This window comes from Sphaeramia orbicularis, chromosome 5 (assembly GCF_902148855.1).
Source record: "Sphaeramia orbicularis chromosome 5, fSphaOr1.1, whole genome shotgun sequence".
NCBI lineage: Eukaryota > Metazoa > Chordata > Actinopteri > Kurtiformes > Apogonidae > Sphaeramia > Sphaeramia orbicularis.
Genome location: NC_043961.1, coordinates 58,112,790 through 58,131,648, shown reverse-complemented (window position 1 = coordinate 58,131,648; position 18,859 = coordinate 58,112,790). Strand labels below are relative to the sequence as shown.

At 37.0% G+C, this 18,859-nt stretch overlaps 1 protein-coding gene across 1 annotated transcript in view; it reads right to left on the bottom strand.

Annotated features, from left to right (window-relative positions):
• Positions 1 to 4,659: 4,659 nt before the first annotated feature.
• The window catches only part of rnf207a (ring finger protein 207a), a 45,704-nt gene continuing 31,504 nt past the window's right edge, over positions 4,660 to 18,859 (bottom strand). The window contains exons 12-17 of the mRNA XM_030134705.1: positions 10,217 to 10,394; positions 8,438 to 8,623; positions 8,151 to 8,202; positions 7,930 to 8,047; positions 7,594 to 7,686; positions 4,660 to 5,281 (exon numbers count right to left, since the gene is read on the bottom strand). Coding sequence (XP_029990565.1) covers positions 5,131 to 5,281; positions 7,594 to 7,686; positions 7,930 to 8,047; positions 8,151 to 8,202; positions 8,438 to 8,623; positions 10,217 to 10,394 — 778 coding nt within the window. The 3' untranslated portion in view covers positions 4,660 to 5,130. The remainder of the gene's footprint in view (positions 5,282 to 7,593; positions 7,687 to 7,929; positions 8,048 to 8,150; positions 8,203 to 8,437; positions 8,624 to 10,216; positions 10,395 to 18,859) is intronic.

The window sequence follows — 18,859 nt, the reverse complement described above, 5'->3', positions numbered from 1 at the left end:
TCCACTGTGGAATGTGGACTCTGTGGACATTTACATTTAACATTAAAAATCCCATTTACCACACATTTTTCATTAGAACTCAACAAATGTTGATTGGAATTTAATATAATTTGACACACACAGGACTGGTACCAAGCTTCAACTTTGTACAAAATATCCTTCCGCTCTGTTTCTCTTCCGTTACACTCTGTTAACTTCTGTTATTTTTTTATGCACCATTTTCAAAAAATCATAATAATTAGTATGATTATGAATATAGTAATTTAAATAGAAATAGTCGATCCACACATGCACACCATTCGGGGTGCTTGGCGGAGGTTTGCGTTCTCTGAACGCTTGTTTTTCATTTATCTTCCTTTTGCTAAATGAACTAAAAACTCAACTATTCATACCAGAGGTTCCCAACCTTTTTTGACTCAAGATCCCATTTTAACATTATAGAAAATCTTAGCTGAACTTTTTCACATAATAGAAATACTAATGACAACTTACAGAGAAAAACACAACACGACACGATACGATACGAGAGGGAAACATCATATAAGGCAGTGGTTCCCAACCTTTTTTGACTCTTGACCTCATTTTATTGTCACAAATTTCTGCTGACCCCAGACATTCAAAACAGAGACTTTGTTTTTGTGCAAAAATTAATTTATTTTTGATCATGTAAAAGTTTGCTCTACTATGTTGCAAATAAACATTAATTTTAGATGACATTTAGGCAAAATAATATATAATATACAAACATATACTCTGTTCGGTCTGGTTTTCTGACTGTGACTGTGTCTGGGCAGGTTGAAGCATACAATATAATAAAATATTATTAGACCACCCCTTGTTTTCTTCAATTTCTTGTTCATTTTAATGCCTGGTACAACTAAAGGTACGTTTGTTTGGACAAATATAATGATAACAACAAAAATAGCTCATAGTAGTTTAATTTCAGAGCTGATGTCTATCCATTTTCCATGTTTTTCTTGATCATAACCAAAATCACTTCAGTTCTTCCATCAGTATCTATGTCATTGTACTGACAAAAACAGTGCTTTTAGGCATTCCATGTTTTCTATTCTGTCTGTTTTAGTCACATGATACACACAGGAGTTAGTACTGGATTGCATAACCATTGTTTTGATGACTTTTGATGGTCTAATCATTTTTTTCATGACTGTAGTAATGCACATGGTCACATGATCAGGTCAATCAAGATATGCCCTCTCAGACATTATATCCCATTTTATTTGAACTTGATTTTTATTAGGAAAAATGTGTGGTGTTTTAATTATAATGAAATATATATTGAATCCTTAGAAAAAAGAGTTTGTTAGTAATTTTTTTTTTTTTAAATTCAATTACTAGAAATTCCAGGCATCCCCATGTGGGGTCACGACCCCAAGGTTGAAAAACACTGATTTATACAATTAATTCTCTCCCACCAGTACCAAACTACAGTTATCCAGCTTATAGTCAGCTGATCTTAAGATTCTTTTTATGTACTTCATTCATCCAGTTTTGTGTACACTGGCAATGAAGTTGGAATAAAATATTATATATATATTATATGTATCTATTCTCACAAAAATGTCATTTATTCTCGATAATGTGTAACTAGGACTCATGTTATCGCTACACCAGGTCAAAGGTGATCACTGATGTGTATGAATAGGAATAAAACGGAATGTGCTAAAAAAACAAAATGATTCCAACTGTATGGGACAGTGTCTTTATCTGATTTTTAAACATTTTTACATGTTTATGTAATTTAGCTCAGATTTGACATTATTTCTTGAGTTGTTTCTTATTGTTTTATTTTATGTACAGGCCATTTGGTACGTATATTGTAATACTAGTATGTTAGATGCTATTGTGATAAACATGTATTTTACTGTTTTTATTATTCTCCCTCTGTCCTGTTTAATGACTCTTTCGTGTATTTTTTTCTCTACAAGAGTATGGGGGACTGAACCTGCCATATTAAAAAATATATACAGAAATATAAAATGGCTTGATAAATCCATTTCTTTACCATTTATTTATCTATTTTGTCCTTCTGTATATTTTTCCATATTTAATTTTTTATCCCTGCATTTATTTCGGTGTTGCTTTCTATTTCGATTTTCTTCAGTATTCCCCCTTTTGCATTTTCTTCCTCTATTTATTTGTGTCGGCTATTTAATTTTTATTTATTTATTTATCTATCTATCTATTTATTTATTTATTTATTTATTTATTTATTCATTTATTTATTTATTCATTCATTCATTCATTTATTTATTTGGATTTTTTTTTATTCGCCTATATATTTTTTAAGATGGCAGGTTTAGTCCTCCATGCAAGAGATCAATAAGAATACAACATTTAATTTAATGTCATGAATATGCATACCTCTCAGTTTTAATTAGACTTTAATGTATGGTGCAGATATTGTACAACCTATTATCAAGTGCAGATTGTAAATCACTTGGAAGCAAATTCACAATTAGCGATATCGATTTGACTTGACCTGATCTGTTTAAGATACCGACAAGATTAATTAAAGAGATTGGTGGGAAAACAAGATAAGTGGAAGAGGAGAGGAGGCAGGTTACCCGCTGGTTGTCTGCAGGGCGAACTCCTTAAAGCTGCTGACACTGATGTGTGATGGAGTCTGGAGGCAAACGAAGGAGAATACATTTCTGTTCTTGCAGGTGTACACAGTGCCTCGCCGTGCTGGAATATTGAGTGTGAGTGTGGGGTTATAACACGGCCAGTTACATTCACACACCTCTGTAATTTCAGTTTTTCCTCTTTTGGCAAGTAGATGTAGGAAATGCAGGAGGGACAAGTGTTCAGAGAACGCAAACCTCCGCCACGCACCCCAAACGGTGTGCATGTGTGGATCGACTCTTTCTTTTTAAACTACAGATGTGCAAAACAAATTTCATAATGATATTTCACGAATTGCATTTTTTTTAGGATTTTTTGAAAATGGTGCATAAAACATAACAAAAGTCAACAGAGCGGAACAGAAGAGAAACGGAGTGGAATGATATTTCGTACAAAGTTGAAGCTTGGTACCAGTCATGTGTATGTCAAATTCTATTAAATTCCAATCAGTATTTGTTGAGTTATAATGAAAAATGTGTGGTAAATGGGATTTTCAATGTTAAATGTAAATGCCCACAGAGTCCACATTCCACAGTGGATGTGGACAATTTTGTGCCAGATACAAGATATTGTTCTCAGCTACGGGTTTTTTTGAATTTTTTATGAATTTTCAAAAATTGCTCAATGATGAGATTAGAAAATTGTAGATTTTGTGACCTTGCTGTGACCTTGAACTTTGGCCTACTTGGCCCAAAATTTAATGGATTCGTCCCAGGGCCTAGGCCTATCTGTGGGGAAGATTTGGTAAAGATGGTTACAATAGTTTTCCCAAGCTAAAATTTACTTAGGGGGTCAAATGAGTGGCCATTTTTGTCAAAAAAAAAAAAAGTTGTCATAAATGCATTGAACTGTGTTGAAATAATGCTAATCTATTTGTGCACAGACTACTGATATTATTTGACAGTGGAAGCTCTATTTTCAGAAATATTGGATTTGGAATAGCACGTGTATGTGAAAACTTTTGCTGGTGGACGGACGTGACATTACCCATGATTCTCTGGTCAGTACCAGTACTTTATTTGTAATAAACTCATAGACTTACTATTGCTAATTCTCCTCTTCTTCATAAATGTTAGTATTGTGGATCTAAAACAATACCAGCTGACACAAAAACACTAAATGTGTCAGTGGACGGATGTGACATGGTTGTTGTGGATCCCATCATACTGATGCTCTGCAGCCATGTCAGCGTTTACACTAATGATCCCTGTGCAAAAACTAGGATCAGAATTATTTATTGTATCGTTTATCATCAGACTAAAGAGGAAATAACAATATAGAATTGTTATTTCTTTATAAAAATGCTTATTATTACAAAACTGTTGATTTAAAAAGTGACGTGTGACATTCTTATTGTATGTCTTGGTGGAACATAAGCAGGATGGATCAGCACCATACTCCAGATTGAACCTGTAAAAATAAAACATGTGATATGTAGGATAGAATCTTGTAAGAAAAATTGGGGAATCTAAAAGAATAGAATATTTGTTTTTAAGGTAAATTCAGTTCAAATATAACTTGGCCATTTGTGACATGAAAACATAGCAACAGCTGTGATGAAATTGGACATTTTTGACCTGAAAACATAGTTCGTATGACCATCAACATGTTGAACAGAACTCAAATCCTATAAATTTGCAGAACTTGCATTTACCAACACAAAGTTTCTTTGGGGATTCACTTATATTGATTTCTTATGCACAAAGACAGAAATAAGACCTCTAAGCAAATTTCAGCTGTCTAAAGTTGCTAACAAACACCCAAAGCAAAGTGATCACAATACTTCCTGGCGGAGGTAAAAAAGCAGCAGCTGGAGCCACTGTAGAAAGACTGTCTCAATCTGAAGGTGACTGAAGCATGGGATGATACACATGACACATATCAACATGTGACCTCCACTGACACCCAGAATGACACACACATCATTACATTTGCTGTGCTCCATCTGTGCTGTCACACCGGTTCAACAATCTTCCGGGTGAACTGAATGCGGGCAGTCATCCATCATCAGCCTCAAGCTTTCGAAAAATGTTTTATGCAAAGAAAAGATACTGCAAAGGCAATTCACACATCAGCAAACATATTCACACTCTGAGCATACTTATCATTTTAACAGCCAATCGCAAACAAAAGACATTTCCATTCCTGTTCTCCCATTAAAGCAGTCCATGGCTCCTATGTAATTCTTAATGACAGTGTTATCTTTGAGCGTTTCAGGCCCTGACAGCAGCGAGTCTTTGACGTCCGTATATGTATGTACATCCTGTTAGAGCCGGCGGAGTTTGTCCATGGGCTCACCTTGGCGCTCTTGACAGGTACGTACACTTTCGGTATCTGGACAGCCGGGGAAGTCGCATACCATCCGGGGCTTGTTATACTTGCATTAAAGGCACATCGGCTGCACAGGGACAGGCAGGGGATGAGAGGGAAAGGGTGGGAGGGGGATAGGGGTGGGGGTGGGTGGCAGAAATCAAATGACAGTGTTTATGAAGGCATCTCATTGTGGCTGGACGCCTCCGCGGGGCCCCTTTGCTTGGCCAGACGGTTGGTTTTGACAGAGCTCTCCCCCGACTCGAGGATCAGCGGGCGGGTGTTCTTGTCTCTGTCTTGGTCTGTGACAGAAGCCTGGTTGTCACTGTCAACAAAAATAAATGAGGTGCTTCACTCCCAGATCCAAAAAAAAAAATACAGTGAAAGAATGTTACTATTTTTGTGGCAAAGCCTTTGGTTGTGCTTTACTTTACACAACACCAGTGCTACTAAAACAAGGGTCAGTGCTTCAGTGAACACTTAAAGCTCTTTTTAGTCCAAATTTTCGATAATTTACTGACTGAATTTTGTGTTTCATTAGCAATATGCACCCTAGGGATGCACCAATACCACTTTTTTCCAGACCGAGTACAAGTACAAGTACTTACATTTGAGTACTTGCCGATACCGAGTACCGATACGAGTACTTAATAATCCCATTCCAGTTCTTAGTTCCTTTTGTAAATGTGCTTTATTGTCGTTGTCATTAGTCTGACTGGAACAAAGTGCTGCTACTGACATTTAAGGTGTTGGAATGAATGTTTGTCAATTAATCCACCAGGAGGCGTCGCTCTGAATTAACCATACTGGACAAATACCACGAAGAAGAGGAAAGTTTTTTGAGAAAAAGAAAGTCAACAAACATGGAGACGACAGAGGTAACTCTAATGTGACACTAATATTGCAGCGTTTTCACTGGTAAGGTTTAAAAGATAATTGAGCGATAAGTTTGGTTTTTACGTTTAGGTATTGTTTTTTGTTGTAATTTGTTCTGTCTACCAATTATTGTCGCATTTGATACATCTAGGTAATGTCTAATATTTAAAAGTAAACACAGGTATCTACAAGCTATGACTTAACTTTTTATTTATTTTTATTTTCTTCTATTTCCATTAGCTCAGTTAATATTCTTGTACACCACAGATTTGATACTGCTTGTACTTATTTGATTTTCTACTGCTCAGAGACTGTTATAATGTTCTTGTTTCTGCTGTTGCCCCTTCTCGGAGGGCCTCGGGGTTGGATTGGGCATGGGGAAAAATTATATACAGGGTGGGGAAGCAAAATTTACAATGAACATTTAGTTGTTTTTTCTCAGCAGGCACTACGTCAATTGTTTTGAAACCAAACATATATTGATGTCATAATCATACCTAACACTATTATCCATACCTTTTCAGAAACTTTTGCCCATATGAGTAATCAGGAAAGCAAACGTCAAAGAGTGTGTGATTTGCTGAATGCACTCGTCACACCAAAGGAGATTTCAAAAATAGTTGGAGTGTCCATAAAGACTGTTTAGAATGGAAAGAAAAAAATAAAAACTTACTAATAAAAAATCTATGGTGAGTTGAGAGAGACAATCCCAATCCATAAAAGACACGACAAACAGTGAAGCTGAAACTGAAGCACTGTGGTTCTGTTTATCTGTCAAATGTTCATTGTGGTCAGTTTCAGATGCTGCAGCTCTTTCATAATTCATAGTTTCAGTTCTTGTTTGTTCAGTATTAATTGTCAGCCTTGTAAATCCAAGCTGTACTGTACTGTACATATCCTGACCAAGGAAAATAAAATTCTGACTTTGTGCAGTAATCTACACCTGGCTTTACGGCCTCCGTCCATGATAATATACATTATATAGACTAAATGTCCTCTAAAATTAACGTTTATTTGCAACATAGTGTAGCAAACTATTACATGATCAAAACAAATTAATTTTAGCAAAAAAAAAGTTTCCGTTTTGAATGTCTGGGGTCGCCAGAAATTTGTGATGTTAAAATAGGGTCAAAATCCTATGGAGCGCCTCAATGCTACACTAAAGAGCAATGACAACTTGTTTTATAATGTCTGGCATCCCTTCCTGAATTACCTCCCCGACGATACCGCTGACTTGTTGAAGGAAGGGCGGCCGTATTTTGTTTTCACAAATAAGTCATAGAATATTTTTATTGTCTTTATCTCCTCCTTTGTGTAGCCCCAATGTAAATTTACATAAGCTATATGTGCAGTTTATGTATGTGAATCGTTGTTTTCTTTTGTGGTTTGGCTGTATCTGTGCTGTGCTGTTCATTGTTTGTTGTTTGTGAAATCAATAAAATATATTGCAAAAAAAAAAAAAAAGGGTCACAAGCCAAAAAAGGTTGGAAACCACTGACCTAGACGCAATGTAGCACCATTATCTACCTAACTTTTTGTTCAAGCCTGCCTTGACATGATTTTATATATCATTAGCCTCATAGCATGTTTGCCTAAGTCATATTTTTGCCCAAATTGAGATACGTATCTGCGTAACTTTACTCCCCTAACACTGCTGCTTCATTTTGCGTCACTGACTATATCCTGAAAAAATATGACTAAATCAATTATGCTATGAGGCTAACGATATACAGTCAAAACAATCCATTCCAGATGCAATACCTGGTTTGACTTTCTCTTGCTGTTGTGCTGTCTTCATATATTTTCAGCATTGTTTCTGTGCGGTCATCATGGTGCTCTTTCCCTTCCTGAAATCTAGAAAATAAATGCATTATAAAACAATAAAAAGAAAAGCAACAAGTATAAACGTAGAATATTTGTCTAGACTTAAAACTAGAATTTAAGACGTACTTTCAAGGAGCAGAAAACCCATATACAACATTGTTTTTTGCAGCTTTGTGTTTCATACAAGGATATTTTAGAAACTCAACGCAAAAAGCCTTGTGTTTTCCCAGCCGCTATCATTAGTCATCTCCACACACCCTCTGAATGTAATACCTGGGCTCAAGCCTTTCTTTAACCTTGGCAATAGACATGATGTAGGGGCTGATCTGCTTGGCGATGGTGGTCAGGTAGGAGTTCTCCTGCTTCAGCTGCATCAGGTCATGAAGCTGGGCTGTTATCAGTAAGCAAAGAAATAGCAATAAATCATACGGTAAGGGAAGAAAAATGTGTGAGCACCGCGCCTTGTATTTTTATTGTCAATACTGAACACAAACCTTCATATATTTCCTGCTCATTAGTGACTCTCTGAAAAGTCTCATCCCAGATCTGGAAGGATAATGTGAGAAGAAAGTGAGACTCATAAAATAAAATGTGACATAAACTGGTTTGACATTTACTGCTCCTTCTCTGTGGGTATTTTTTGCTGTTTTAATTTATAACACTATGAAAAGCTGCTTGGTGTTTATCCAGTTAGTGGCGCCAACTGGGGATAAATGTAACAGTCTGATCCGAGGACAGGTACAAACCAAAGGTCAAAACATCATTTCATCACTCAGCGCACCTCTTCAAACATGACCCTCATAGTTTCCACGGTGGCGTACTGAGCAGCTATCTGACTGTCGACGTGAAGCGACCTGTCCAGGATCTCGCCCATTGTGTCTGTGTTGATGATGGAGTGGTGCTTGGTCAGGTCTCGGTGCATCTCCTGAACCTGATCCTTCAGGTTCTGGATCTCTGTTTGGAGAGTCTAGAAATACACATGTACCGCTGTGACATGGAGCGCAGATATCAGTTTTTAAAAAAAAGGAAAGACTTTCACTCAGGATATGACAAATTGTGACACAGCACTAAACATATACAAGGTGTATCAAAAAAAAACTATACATTTTGAAAAATTACCCCCAATTCCACATTTGATGATTTTTGGAATTTTCTTTTATGGATGTCGGTAGGTAGGGGATTGGTGGATATTTGTCCAAATTTACAGACTCAGGTTTTCATGCATGAGTGAGCAGGGGCAAATTGCGCAATCCAAGTTTGCGCGAAGTAAAGGTGGGATTTAAATCCAATCAAAGGTCATGGGAGGGGACAATGAGCATCCATCTTGTTTTCCACAAAACTGGTTAGGGTTAGGGTTAATCCTTAACCCTCAATCCTAACTTGATCCAAGTTAAAACTGGTTTGTGCGAAGTAGCGGTGGGATTTAAATCCAATCAGAGGTCATGGGAGGGGACAATGAGCATCCATCTTGTTTTCCACAAAATTGCCAGGTTACAGCATTAACACTTTGGTCACCACGTCAATTTCATTTCGTTACCCATGGCAGCTGTTCCTGCCTTTCAAAGTTAATTCAACTTGTTTAGGCCTGAAAATGTCACTGAGGACAGGCCAAGTTAGGGTTAGGGTTAAGGATTAACCCTAACCGATTTTGTGGAAAACAAGAACGATGCCAGGGCAACATGGTGGTGCAGTGGATAGCACTCGTGCCTCACAGCAAGAAGGTCCTGGGTTCGATTCCAACACCAGTCAACGGGGGGTGGGACCTTTCTGTGTGGAGTTTGCATGTTCTCTCCGGGTACTCCGGCTTCCTCCCACCATCCAAAGACATGCACTGATAGGTTAACTGGTTAATCTAAATTGACCATAGGTGTGAATGTGAGAGTGATTGTTTGTCTCTATATGTTCAGCCCTGCGATGAACTGGCGACTTGTCCAGGGTGTACCCCGCCTTCGCCCCTATGTAGCTGGGATAGGCTCCAAGCGACCCCCATGACCCTAGTGAGGATAAAGTGGGCTCAGAAAATGAATGAATGAATGAATGAAAGAGCGATGCCCATTGTCCCCTCCCATGACCTTTGATTGGATTTAAATCCCACCGCTACTTCGTGCAAACCAGTTTTAACTTGGACTGCGCAATTGTCCCCTGCTCACTCATGCATGAAAACCTGGGTCTGTAAATTTAAACAAATATCCACCAATCCCTCACCTACCGACGTCCATAAAAGAAAATCCCAAAAATTATCAAATGTGGACCTGGGGGTAATTTTTCAAAATGTATAGTTTTTTTGATACACCCTGTATATCCGACTTGACTTGAAAGAGGTTATGTGTTCGTTACCATCTGTCTGCCTGCCCGTCAGCAGGATTACACAAATACTACGACAGATTTTCATTAAATTTTAGAGCAGGTCCATGAAGAGGAACAGATCTTGGATTTCTTTCTCTTTTTTTTCCTAATACTGATTAATCTTCAGGACTGTGGGATTTTCCTGGAAGTATGAGTGCCCCTCTACTTCCACGTACAGTCATAATATGTGCTGTTTTTCCTGCACTGCACTCACCCTGTAGGCATTCTCATAATTTCGGCAGTGCTCGGTGAAAGGAGTTTCCTTCCCCTCGGCCAGGAGGACCTTGGTGCAGACATTGCGGTGAGAAGTGGGTCTTCGACCGAGCATGGAGCCCAGAGGCATCTCACTGAGAGATGGGGAACGACAGGACACGGAGAGAGGGGACTGGAGTCTGGGGATGAGGAAAATAACACAACCACTGGTAAAAACACACCAATGACAATATTGTCACGGTTTAAAAGTCTATTCTGTTTTCTAGCTACCAAATCCCACGGCTTTCTGTCCTCACATCCAGCAGGGAATTGTATACTTAGCACCATTAAAAACACATGGGTCAGAAAAATATGTATATCTGGAGATATATTAAATTAATTGGTTTGGGGTTACCTTCATATTAAAGAGTGAAACATTGGTCATTAGAGAATGAATTGTGGACAAATTGTGATCAACTGAACAGATTTATTCAGTCACTGAATACAGGTACTCAGAAATTTAAAGTGTCATCATTCAACATCAGGTGCGTCCACCTCTGGCTTCCAAACAAGCAGTGCAGCGACGATGCATGGAACTAAAGCCGCGTTTCCGCTGTCAGTGGTTCCCAACCTTTTTTGGCTCGTGACCCCATTTTAACATCACAAATTTCTGGCGATCCCAGACATTCAAAACAGATCCATTTTTTTGCTAAAATTAATTTGTTTTGATCATGTAATAGTTTGCTATAGTATGTTGCAAATAAACATTGATTTTAGAGGACATTTAGTCTATATAATGTATATTATTCTGGACGGAGGTGGAAAAGTCAGGTGTAGATTACTGCGCAAAGTAAGAATTTGATTTTCCTTGGTCAGAATATGTACAGTCAGTCCAGCTTGGATTTACAAGGCTGACAATTAATACTGAACAAACAAGAACTCAAACTATGAATTATGAAAGAGCTGCAGCATCTGAAACTGGACCACAATGAACATTTGACAGATAAACAGAACCACAGTGCTGCAAGTTTCAGACTCACAGTTTGTCATGTCTGGTATGTATTGTGATTGTCTCTCTCAACTCACCATATATTTTTTATTAGTTGCAAATTTTTTAATAAAAAAAAAAAATATATATATATATGTCAATTACTAGAAATTTCAGGCGATCCCATTTGAATTCCAGGCGACCCCACGTGGGGTCCTGACCCCAGGGTTGAAAAACACTGCACTATGTGGTATCAGCTCGACATGACTTGACTGGGCCTTTTTGCGTTTCCATGACAAAAAGGACCTGGAATCTGGTACCTGGTACTAGTTTTTTGGTATCACCTCCGCCGAGGTTCCAGGACTGGGGACCAGATGCTAAAACGCGATGTGTAAACACTGCAGACCACTGATTGGTCAGAGAGTTGTCTGTGTGACCCGCCGTTTTACAAAAAACAGATGCAGAAGTTGGCAGTAAATACAGTGGTAGGTTAATCCACATGATGACGGCCTGTAAAACTACACCATGGTCGGTCGAGGAGGTTCAGACGTAAAAATTCAGCATGAGCTTGACGAAACACGCAACAAGCGACAACTCTCCAAGCAGACAACACAGAAGTAACGCGCCGCATCGCAATGACGTCCAGGTACTGTAAAGTCGGTAGTATCCTGTAATGGAAACGGTCTCCAGGAATAGTACCTGGTATCTGAGCCGAGCCGAGCCGAGTTGGTTCCATGAAGTGGAAACGCAGCATAAGTCTCATGATCCTGTCCTGAGGGATCCGATCACTTAGACGACTGATTGTACTGCGATGACAGCGCAGACGGCGAGCGACTTCACTACGGCTCAGACCTGCTTGTAACATGCCAATGACATGTTGTATCTGTTGTATCCTAAGTCGTGGCATTTTGAGTAAAAACATTTGGACATTTTCTTTGCTTATTGACCACACCTAAAGATACCAGTCAAGTGTGACTCTGTACAACAGATTCAACTCAGTGGGATTAGTCCAAACGCCGACGTTGCGTGCTTCGGAAATGAAAAAAATACAGCTGTTAACTGTGTTACTCATCTCGTGAGCAACATGTACAAAATAGGCTCCTGAGCAAATCACTTTCTGGAAATTACACCACGTGTTTGGACCATGCGTTTTTAACGGCGGTACGTATATATAGTATATAATAGTATATAATAGTATATGCAAAGTATGCTGAACCTGAGTTTTTATTCTGTCATTGTAATTGCCTACTTCTACAGTTTTAGAGCTGTATATATATATATATATATATATATATATATATATATATATATATATATATATATATATATATAGTATGCAGTCTGAAAAGATAATTGTAATTACATCTTTATGGTACACTATATTTAATATCACTTACAGTGATTCCTCAGAGCGCTTCTTTGTACACCTGCACTGTACAGCTTCCATCTCACCACATAAAGAAGGTCTCAAAATGATACACATTAAATATTTCCTTTAGACTGAAATGAATGAACCTAAGAGGAAAGAGCTGCTCAGTACTCTCCTTTTATACCTCATCTCTTCAGCATATTGACACACTCCATATGGAGCTGTATTAAAACATTACAACCTCCTCCCCATTACTTGCACTTCTCCTCACACCTGTTGATAAATATACACTTATGTGGGTTCCGGCACTGGCCGACGTCATTCTATAAAAACCTCTTGTATAAATGTATCCCTCTCATGCTGAAATACAAATTGTTCCTTTGAGGCTGCGTCTCAACACCACCAATTAAAGTCTTTGCTGGCACTAAAGAAGCAGCATCAGTTGCATGAAAGAACATGGATGTACCACCACAATCTATTCTGTTCAGTGTGAAAATATGTTTAAAAAAATAAAAATAAAAATCGGGACAGCCAGCTGGCCGTCTACCAGTCCCTGCCTGGTGTGCATTTTGCATTAGTGTTCGAGTATCTGGGGCAGGAGCTTTCACTTGAAGATGTATCAGACACAACACATTCAGCCACGCTGAGTAACAGGGAGCACCATGTGGGCAGCATTTGGAGCGACCATATGGTAGGAAAAGCCAATATCCTTCTGCAGCTGTGAACTGAAGGATGAAGAAGAGCTGAGAGCTCAGTCAAGCAACTCAGATAAACGCTGCTGTCTTACAATATTAAAGTTTACACAACATCAGGCTGCAGCTTCACCTCTGGAGAGTAAACACCTCTTTAGTCTGGATTGCATGTACACATTTATGATTGTATGGGTTTTTGGGATTTATTATTATTTTCTATATGATATGATTTATATGTTCACCATTTTTTTATTTTATTCATTATTTATTTCATTGTTTAACATTGATTCTGTTGAGCGACCATTTCTGATTTTATTTTATTGTAGCTTGCAAGGTTATAGTAGTTTTGGATTTTTTCTTATCGTTTAGTTTTATTTAGTTTTGACTTTTTTTCTCTAATTCAGTTAGTTTTAATTCGTTTTTAGAGCAGGTTTGCTAGTTTTTATTAGTTTTCGTTTTCTTCTAAATGCTTAGTTTTAGTTTAGCTTTAGTTCAGTTTTAGTTTTGTCGTATCTTTTCTCTTCTTCTACGTCATATTCAAATAAATCCCAGACAGGACTCTGCTGCTTTCTCCCAACTTTAGTCTCCATGTTTCCAGGTAGAGTGGGGACCAGAAGACGACTGGAAACCACAAGTGAACACAAGTGACGGACCGTGAAGTGTCGTATGGTGCCGCTAGCTAAAATTGCTAGAGTGAAATAAATTGATTTCATATCAATCCGACATTGACAAAGATGAAAACTAAGGGAATTTTATCTGTAATTTTTATACGTTTTAGTTAGTTTTATAAGCACACAATACAGTTTCAGTTAGTTATTGTTTTTTTCTTTTAATTATAGTTTTTATTTATTTCAGTTAATGAAATGTTTTTTCAATTCTAGTTTTCGTCATTTCGTTAGTTTTCGTTAACGATAATAACCTTGGTAGCTTGTAGAGATAGACCGATCATCAGCCATAGCCAATTATCAGATCCAACATTCCTTTTTTTTTTTTTTTTCACAATAATCATAATAATAATCAGAATGTGAATGTGTAAGTGAATGAATAATGGATACACTGTACGTGCTTTGAGTATGCGTTCATAGAATAGCGCTATATAAATCTAATCCATTATTATATTATTATTATTATTATAATCCTGTCAGCCCTGTGATGAACTGGCGAAATGTCCAGGGTGTACCCCGCCTTCGCCCGTAAGTAGCTGGGATAGGCTCCAAGTGACCCCCGTGACCCTTGTGAGGATAAAGCAGGTTCAGATAATGAATAATGAATATTATAATCCATCTTTGTATCTTTTAACTGATATCAGATCAAATAAAATTGTTTAGAAATGCTCTAAATCATTTCTCGCATACTTGGAGGAAGTTAAATTGGACTAAGGATTATATCTGGATACCAGTGACTGTCCTCTACCTCTGCCCCTCTTTCTTTATTTGAATAAAGACTGGAAAGTTAATTAATTAATTAGTTGTTATACACATGAGCCTTTATTTTTGTTTTACATAACTGAAAACTGCAAAATAAAATATTTAGAAAGAAAAAAAAAAAAAAAAAATGAAAGGCTCTAAATTGTCTGTCTCCATCTGGTCTCAAACTATGTCCCACTCTAATTGGTTACAAGTTCAGAGTAATAGCCAATCAACAGTGAAATAAACAAAGAACATTTGCTAGTACGTATTATTTACAATTCTCCCAGTTCAATATAAAATGTTACAATAAATGCTATTGAAACATTACTGAATTGGAGTTTATGCATTTGATTTGAGCCAGTTTAGAGCTGTTATTCTAAAAACTGATTGAGATTTTCCAGTGTTTTCACAAAGGCACAGGTTTCCTTGATAACACTGGGTTACAAAAAAATGTTTTTTGCAAGTTGTCTAGGTTTTTGAAACTGAATTAGGACCATTTTGCACCACTAAATCCAAAAATACATTTGTTTTTCTCAATCAGGTCAGGTTTTTTTGCTAATTTGATTTTGAAAAATTTGATCTTCTCACAAAATTGATTACATTTAATTACATTAATACCAAAATAAGATTGGTAAGCACACTTTATGAAACTTGTGACTTGATTCCTGTTAGGTACAATGGTGTATTCACCGCAGATGTAGCAGAATACGTCAGGCTTATTTTTGCAAGACCTTCTAGTCATTTCATTCACCTGTAATATTAAAAAAAAAACATTAATCATAAATTGGCAAAAGTAAAATCTTCAGAACTCGTTTATTGCAAGAAATATGAAAGAATTTTGTATCATATGATGTGAAAATGCCCATAAATGTAAGCAAAAATGTTAAAAAGCCAATATGTAGCATAGTTCAGAAAGTTGACCTGATTGAGCAAAATGAATGTGATTTTTGGATTCAGCACACCAAAATGATCCTAAATCAGCTCAAAAAACTTCAACAATAAATTTGTTGTTGACCAGTGTAATAAATGGTTATCGTATCAGTATCAGCCATGAAGAAAAACTGACTATCTTTGACATTTTGTTTGCACTACTTTGCCTGAAAACTGCCAAATAAAAAAAATTTGATTTATTAATTGATTAACTAATCCAGATCTTTTTATAAAACAATCTCATTCCAACTATTTGAAGATGCACACATTGAAAGGATTAATACACTGACAGCACAGCATGTGAAATGAACATGTCACACTCGTAATGTTTCTGACTCAGACACATTTCTTAGTTCCCTTCTGTATAGTTGAACAAAATAAATGATCAAACATGCTATATAAACATTTACCTGGGGGTCTGGTAGGCTCTCACTCCTGTTTTCTTGCCCAGTGTTGCTACAACAGAAGACCTGTCTAAAATGTGAATCTCTCCTAACCTGCCATATACACATGTCATCCTCGACCACCGCTGACGCCAATTAAAGACTGCGCCTGTGCTACAGCAGTGACATCAGCCGCCTGGAACAAAGAGGCCCGTCCTCCGCCGCGTGCCAACTTCCACATGAATCCTGGAGGGTTCTGTGAAATTATGATAAAAATAGTGCCAGACGGACAGCCACCAATCCCTGCCCACTTCGCGTCTTACACTGGCAGGGCGCTAAACAAGTTGGAAAGGAGAGTTGTCAGTATGCTGGCATTAGTGGGTGGGCTTAAGGACCTGTGAACAGTTGGGAGACAGCAATGTGGAGAAAAAAAAAAAAAAACTCCATCAGGGAGTGTGTGAATGTGGAGTTAAATGTAGAAAAATAGGCAAAACCTTTTGTTCTTTGGAGCTGTGATGTGTATTTAAACAAAGGTGGTATTTAACTGTGGTTTAATATAAATGTCAAAGACTGCATGGTGCTAAAAATACCTCTGCATTATGTTACACCACTTGTTTTCCCTGTTTATTTAGCTAGCTAGCAGATTCTTTCATTTATACACTTCTGGTTAAATTAACAAAAAAAATCTTAACATTTCACTTTTGAGTAACGGGAAACTTCTATGACAACAAGGGGCGTGTATTGGCAAGAATCTGGCGATACAATACAAATCACAATATTAGGATCACAATATGATATATTGCGATATATCATGATACTGTTAACAAGGTGATATTTTTTGTTTTGTTGATTTTTTTTTATTATTATTATTTCTTGGGAAAACTTATAGTGCAGCATTTGGATAAATACATTTTTAACATGCGGCTTTACCAGTACAAAAAACACACAAATAAATGACTAAATAAATCAATAATGTTTTACAGACATTACAGTTTAAGATCCTGCTTAAATGTTTGGACTCTATTGCAAAAAGAATACTTGGTGTTCAGTCCCTGAATCATCCAACATCACAACTTTATTTTTGTGCCTTCCCAATAAAAAAACATTTGCCTCTTTCAGACAGTAAAAAGTGCTTTTAAGATGCTTGAATTATCCATTATTTAACAAAACAGCAACAGAAACATCAGTTTCAAAAAAACTACATTTATGACCTGCAATATCACAATACTACTTTTCTAGTATACAAACAACAGAACAAATACCCATGTGAATATCGAAATAAAAGAGCCTGAAAATCAAAATACAAAAATGAACCTCTGCCATATCTACATTTGACTAAATACCTAAAAATATCGATACAGTACTTTTTAACCCTTTCATGCATGAATTATGAGAACCTTAGTTGAGTTGTTTTTGGTTTTTTTTTTATGTTTTTATTCCTCCTTAGGCAAGAAAAAAAACAATGAGATTGAGGTTTTTTTCATAGATTGACAAAAATGTCCACTCAGCAACACCATGAATTTTTTTCTTGAAGCAACGAAACATGTATTTAAAACCCAATATCATAAAGCGATATGAAAACAGTGAAATGAAACCATGTTTAATGCAGCTAATCTGATGTTTTCTCACATTTTAACCTATTCTAATACTAGCTATTACTCACTTCATGGAGATAATATGCAAAAAATAACAATTAACAATTGATTTCCACTCAAGAACCAATCAAGAACAGCAAAGTTACAATAATGGTATGAATTGCAGTTTATGAGATGATGCATAAGCGTCCACTGTGTTGGTTGATATGGAACTAAAACAACTAAACCCATGAATATACAAGAGTAAAGCTGTAGAATAGCTGTCCACTGTAGTGACCACTACAGGGTGGGGAAGCAAAATGTACAATATTTTGAGGCAGGGATTGAAAGACAGTGTATGACCAATTAGTTTATTGAAAGCCATGAGAATTTATTTGCCACAAGAAAATTGACATAATAGAAAATGTTTTTATTCTATGTGTCCTCCTTCTTTCTCAGTAACTGCCTTCACACGCTTCCTGAAACTTGTGCAAGTGTTCCTCAAATATTGGGGTGACAACTTCTCCCATTCTTCTTTAATAGTATCTTCCAGACTTTCTGGTAATAGTTTTGCTCATAGTCATTCTCTTCTTTCCATTATAAACAGTCTTTATGGACACTCCAACTATTTTTGAAATCTCCTTTGGTGTGACGAGTGCATTCAGCAAATCACACACTCTTTGACGTTTGCTTTCCTGATTACTCATATGAGCAAAAGTTTGTGAAAAGGTATGGATAATAGTGTTAGGTATGATTATGACATCAATATATGTTTGGTTTCAAAACAATTGACGTAGTGCCTGCTGAGAAAAAACAACTAAATGTTGATTGTAAATTTTGCTTCCCCACCCTGTATGCATGAAAGGGTTAAAATCGGTACAGTATTGTGAAGTGAAATATAACAATATATTGCGATACCAATATTTTCTTACACCCCTGACAACAACTAAAATCATTTTCATCTGGAAATCACCACATGCTTCCGGTGAATATCATCTGTTGTCTTTCTCACCTGGCCACTGTCGGATCAGACCTTTTCAAACAGGATCAGCTGCCTCCTTTCTGCCCCCATTAAACAGAATGAGTTACATAAACATATCAGCGTAGAGAGCTTACACACAGACAGAATAACTACCATAGTGGGAATCAGAACGGCGCCTTCTTTACTCTCGCTGCAGTCATCGCTGTCTACCATCTGTACTTGCAAACCATTTGGGGATTTTGAGTTTGGATGCTTCACAAGTGTGACATTTTCTCCTCAGACTTTTTTTTTTTTTACTTTCTTGGAAGAATCCGAAAGACATCACAGTGATAGTCAGA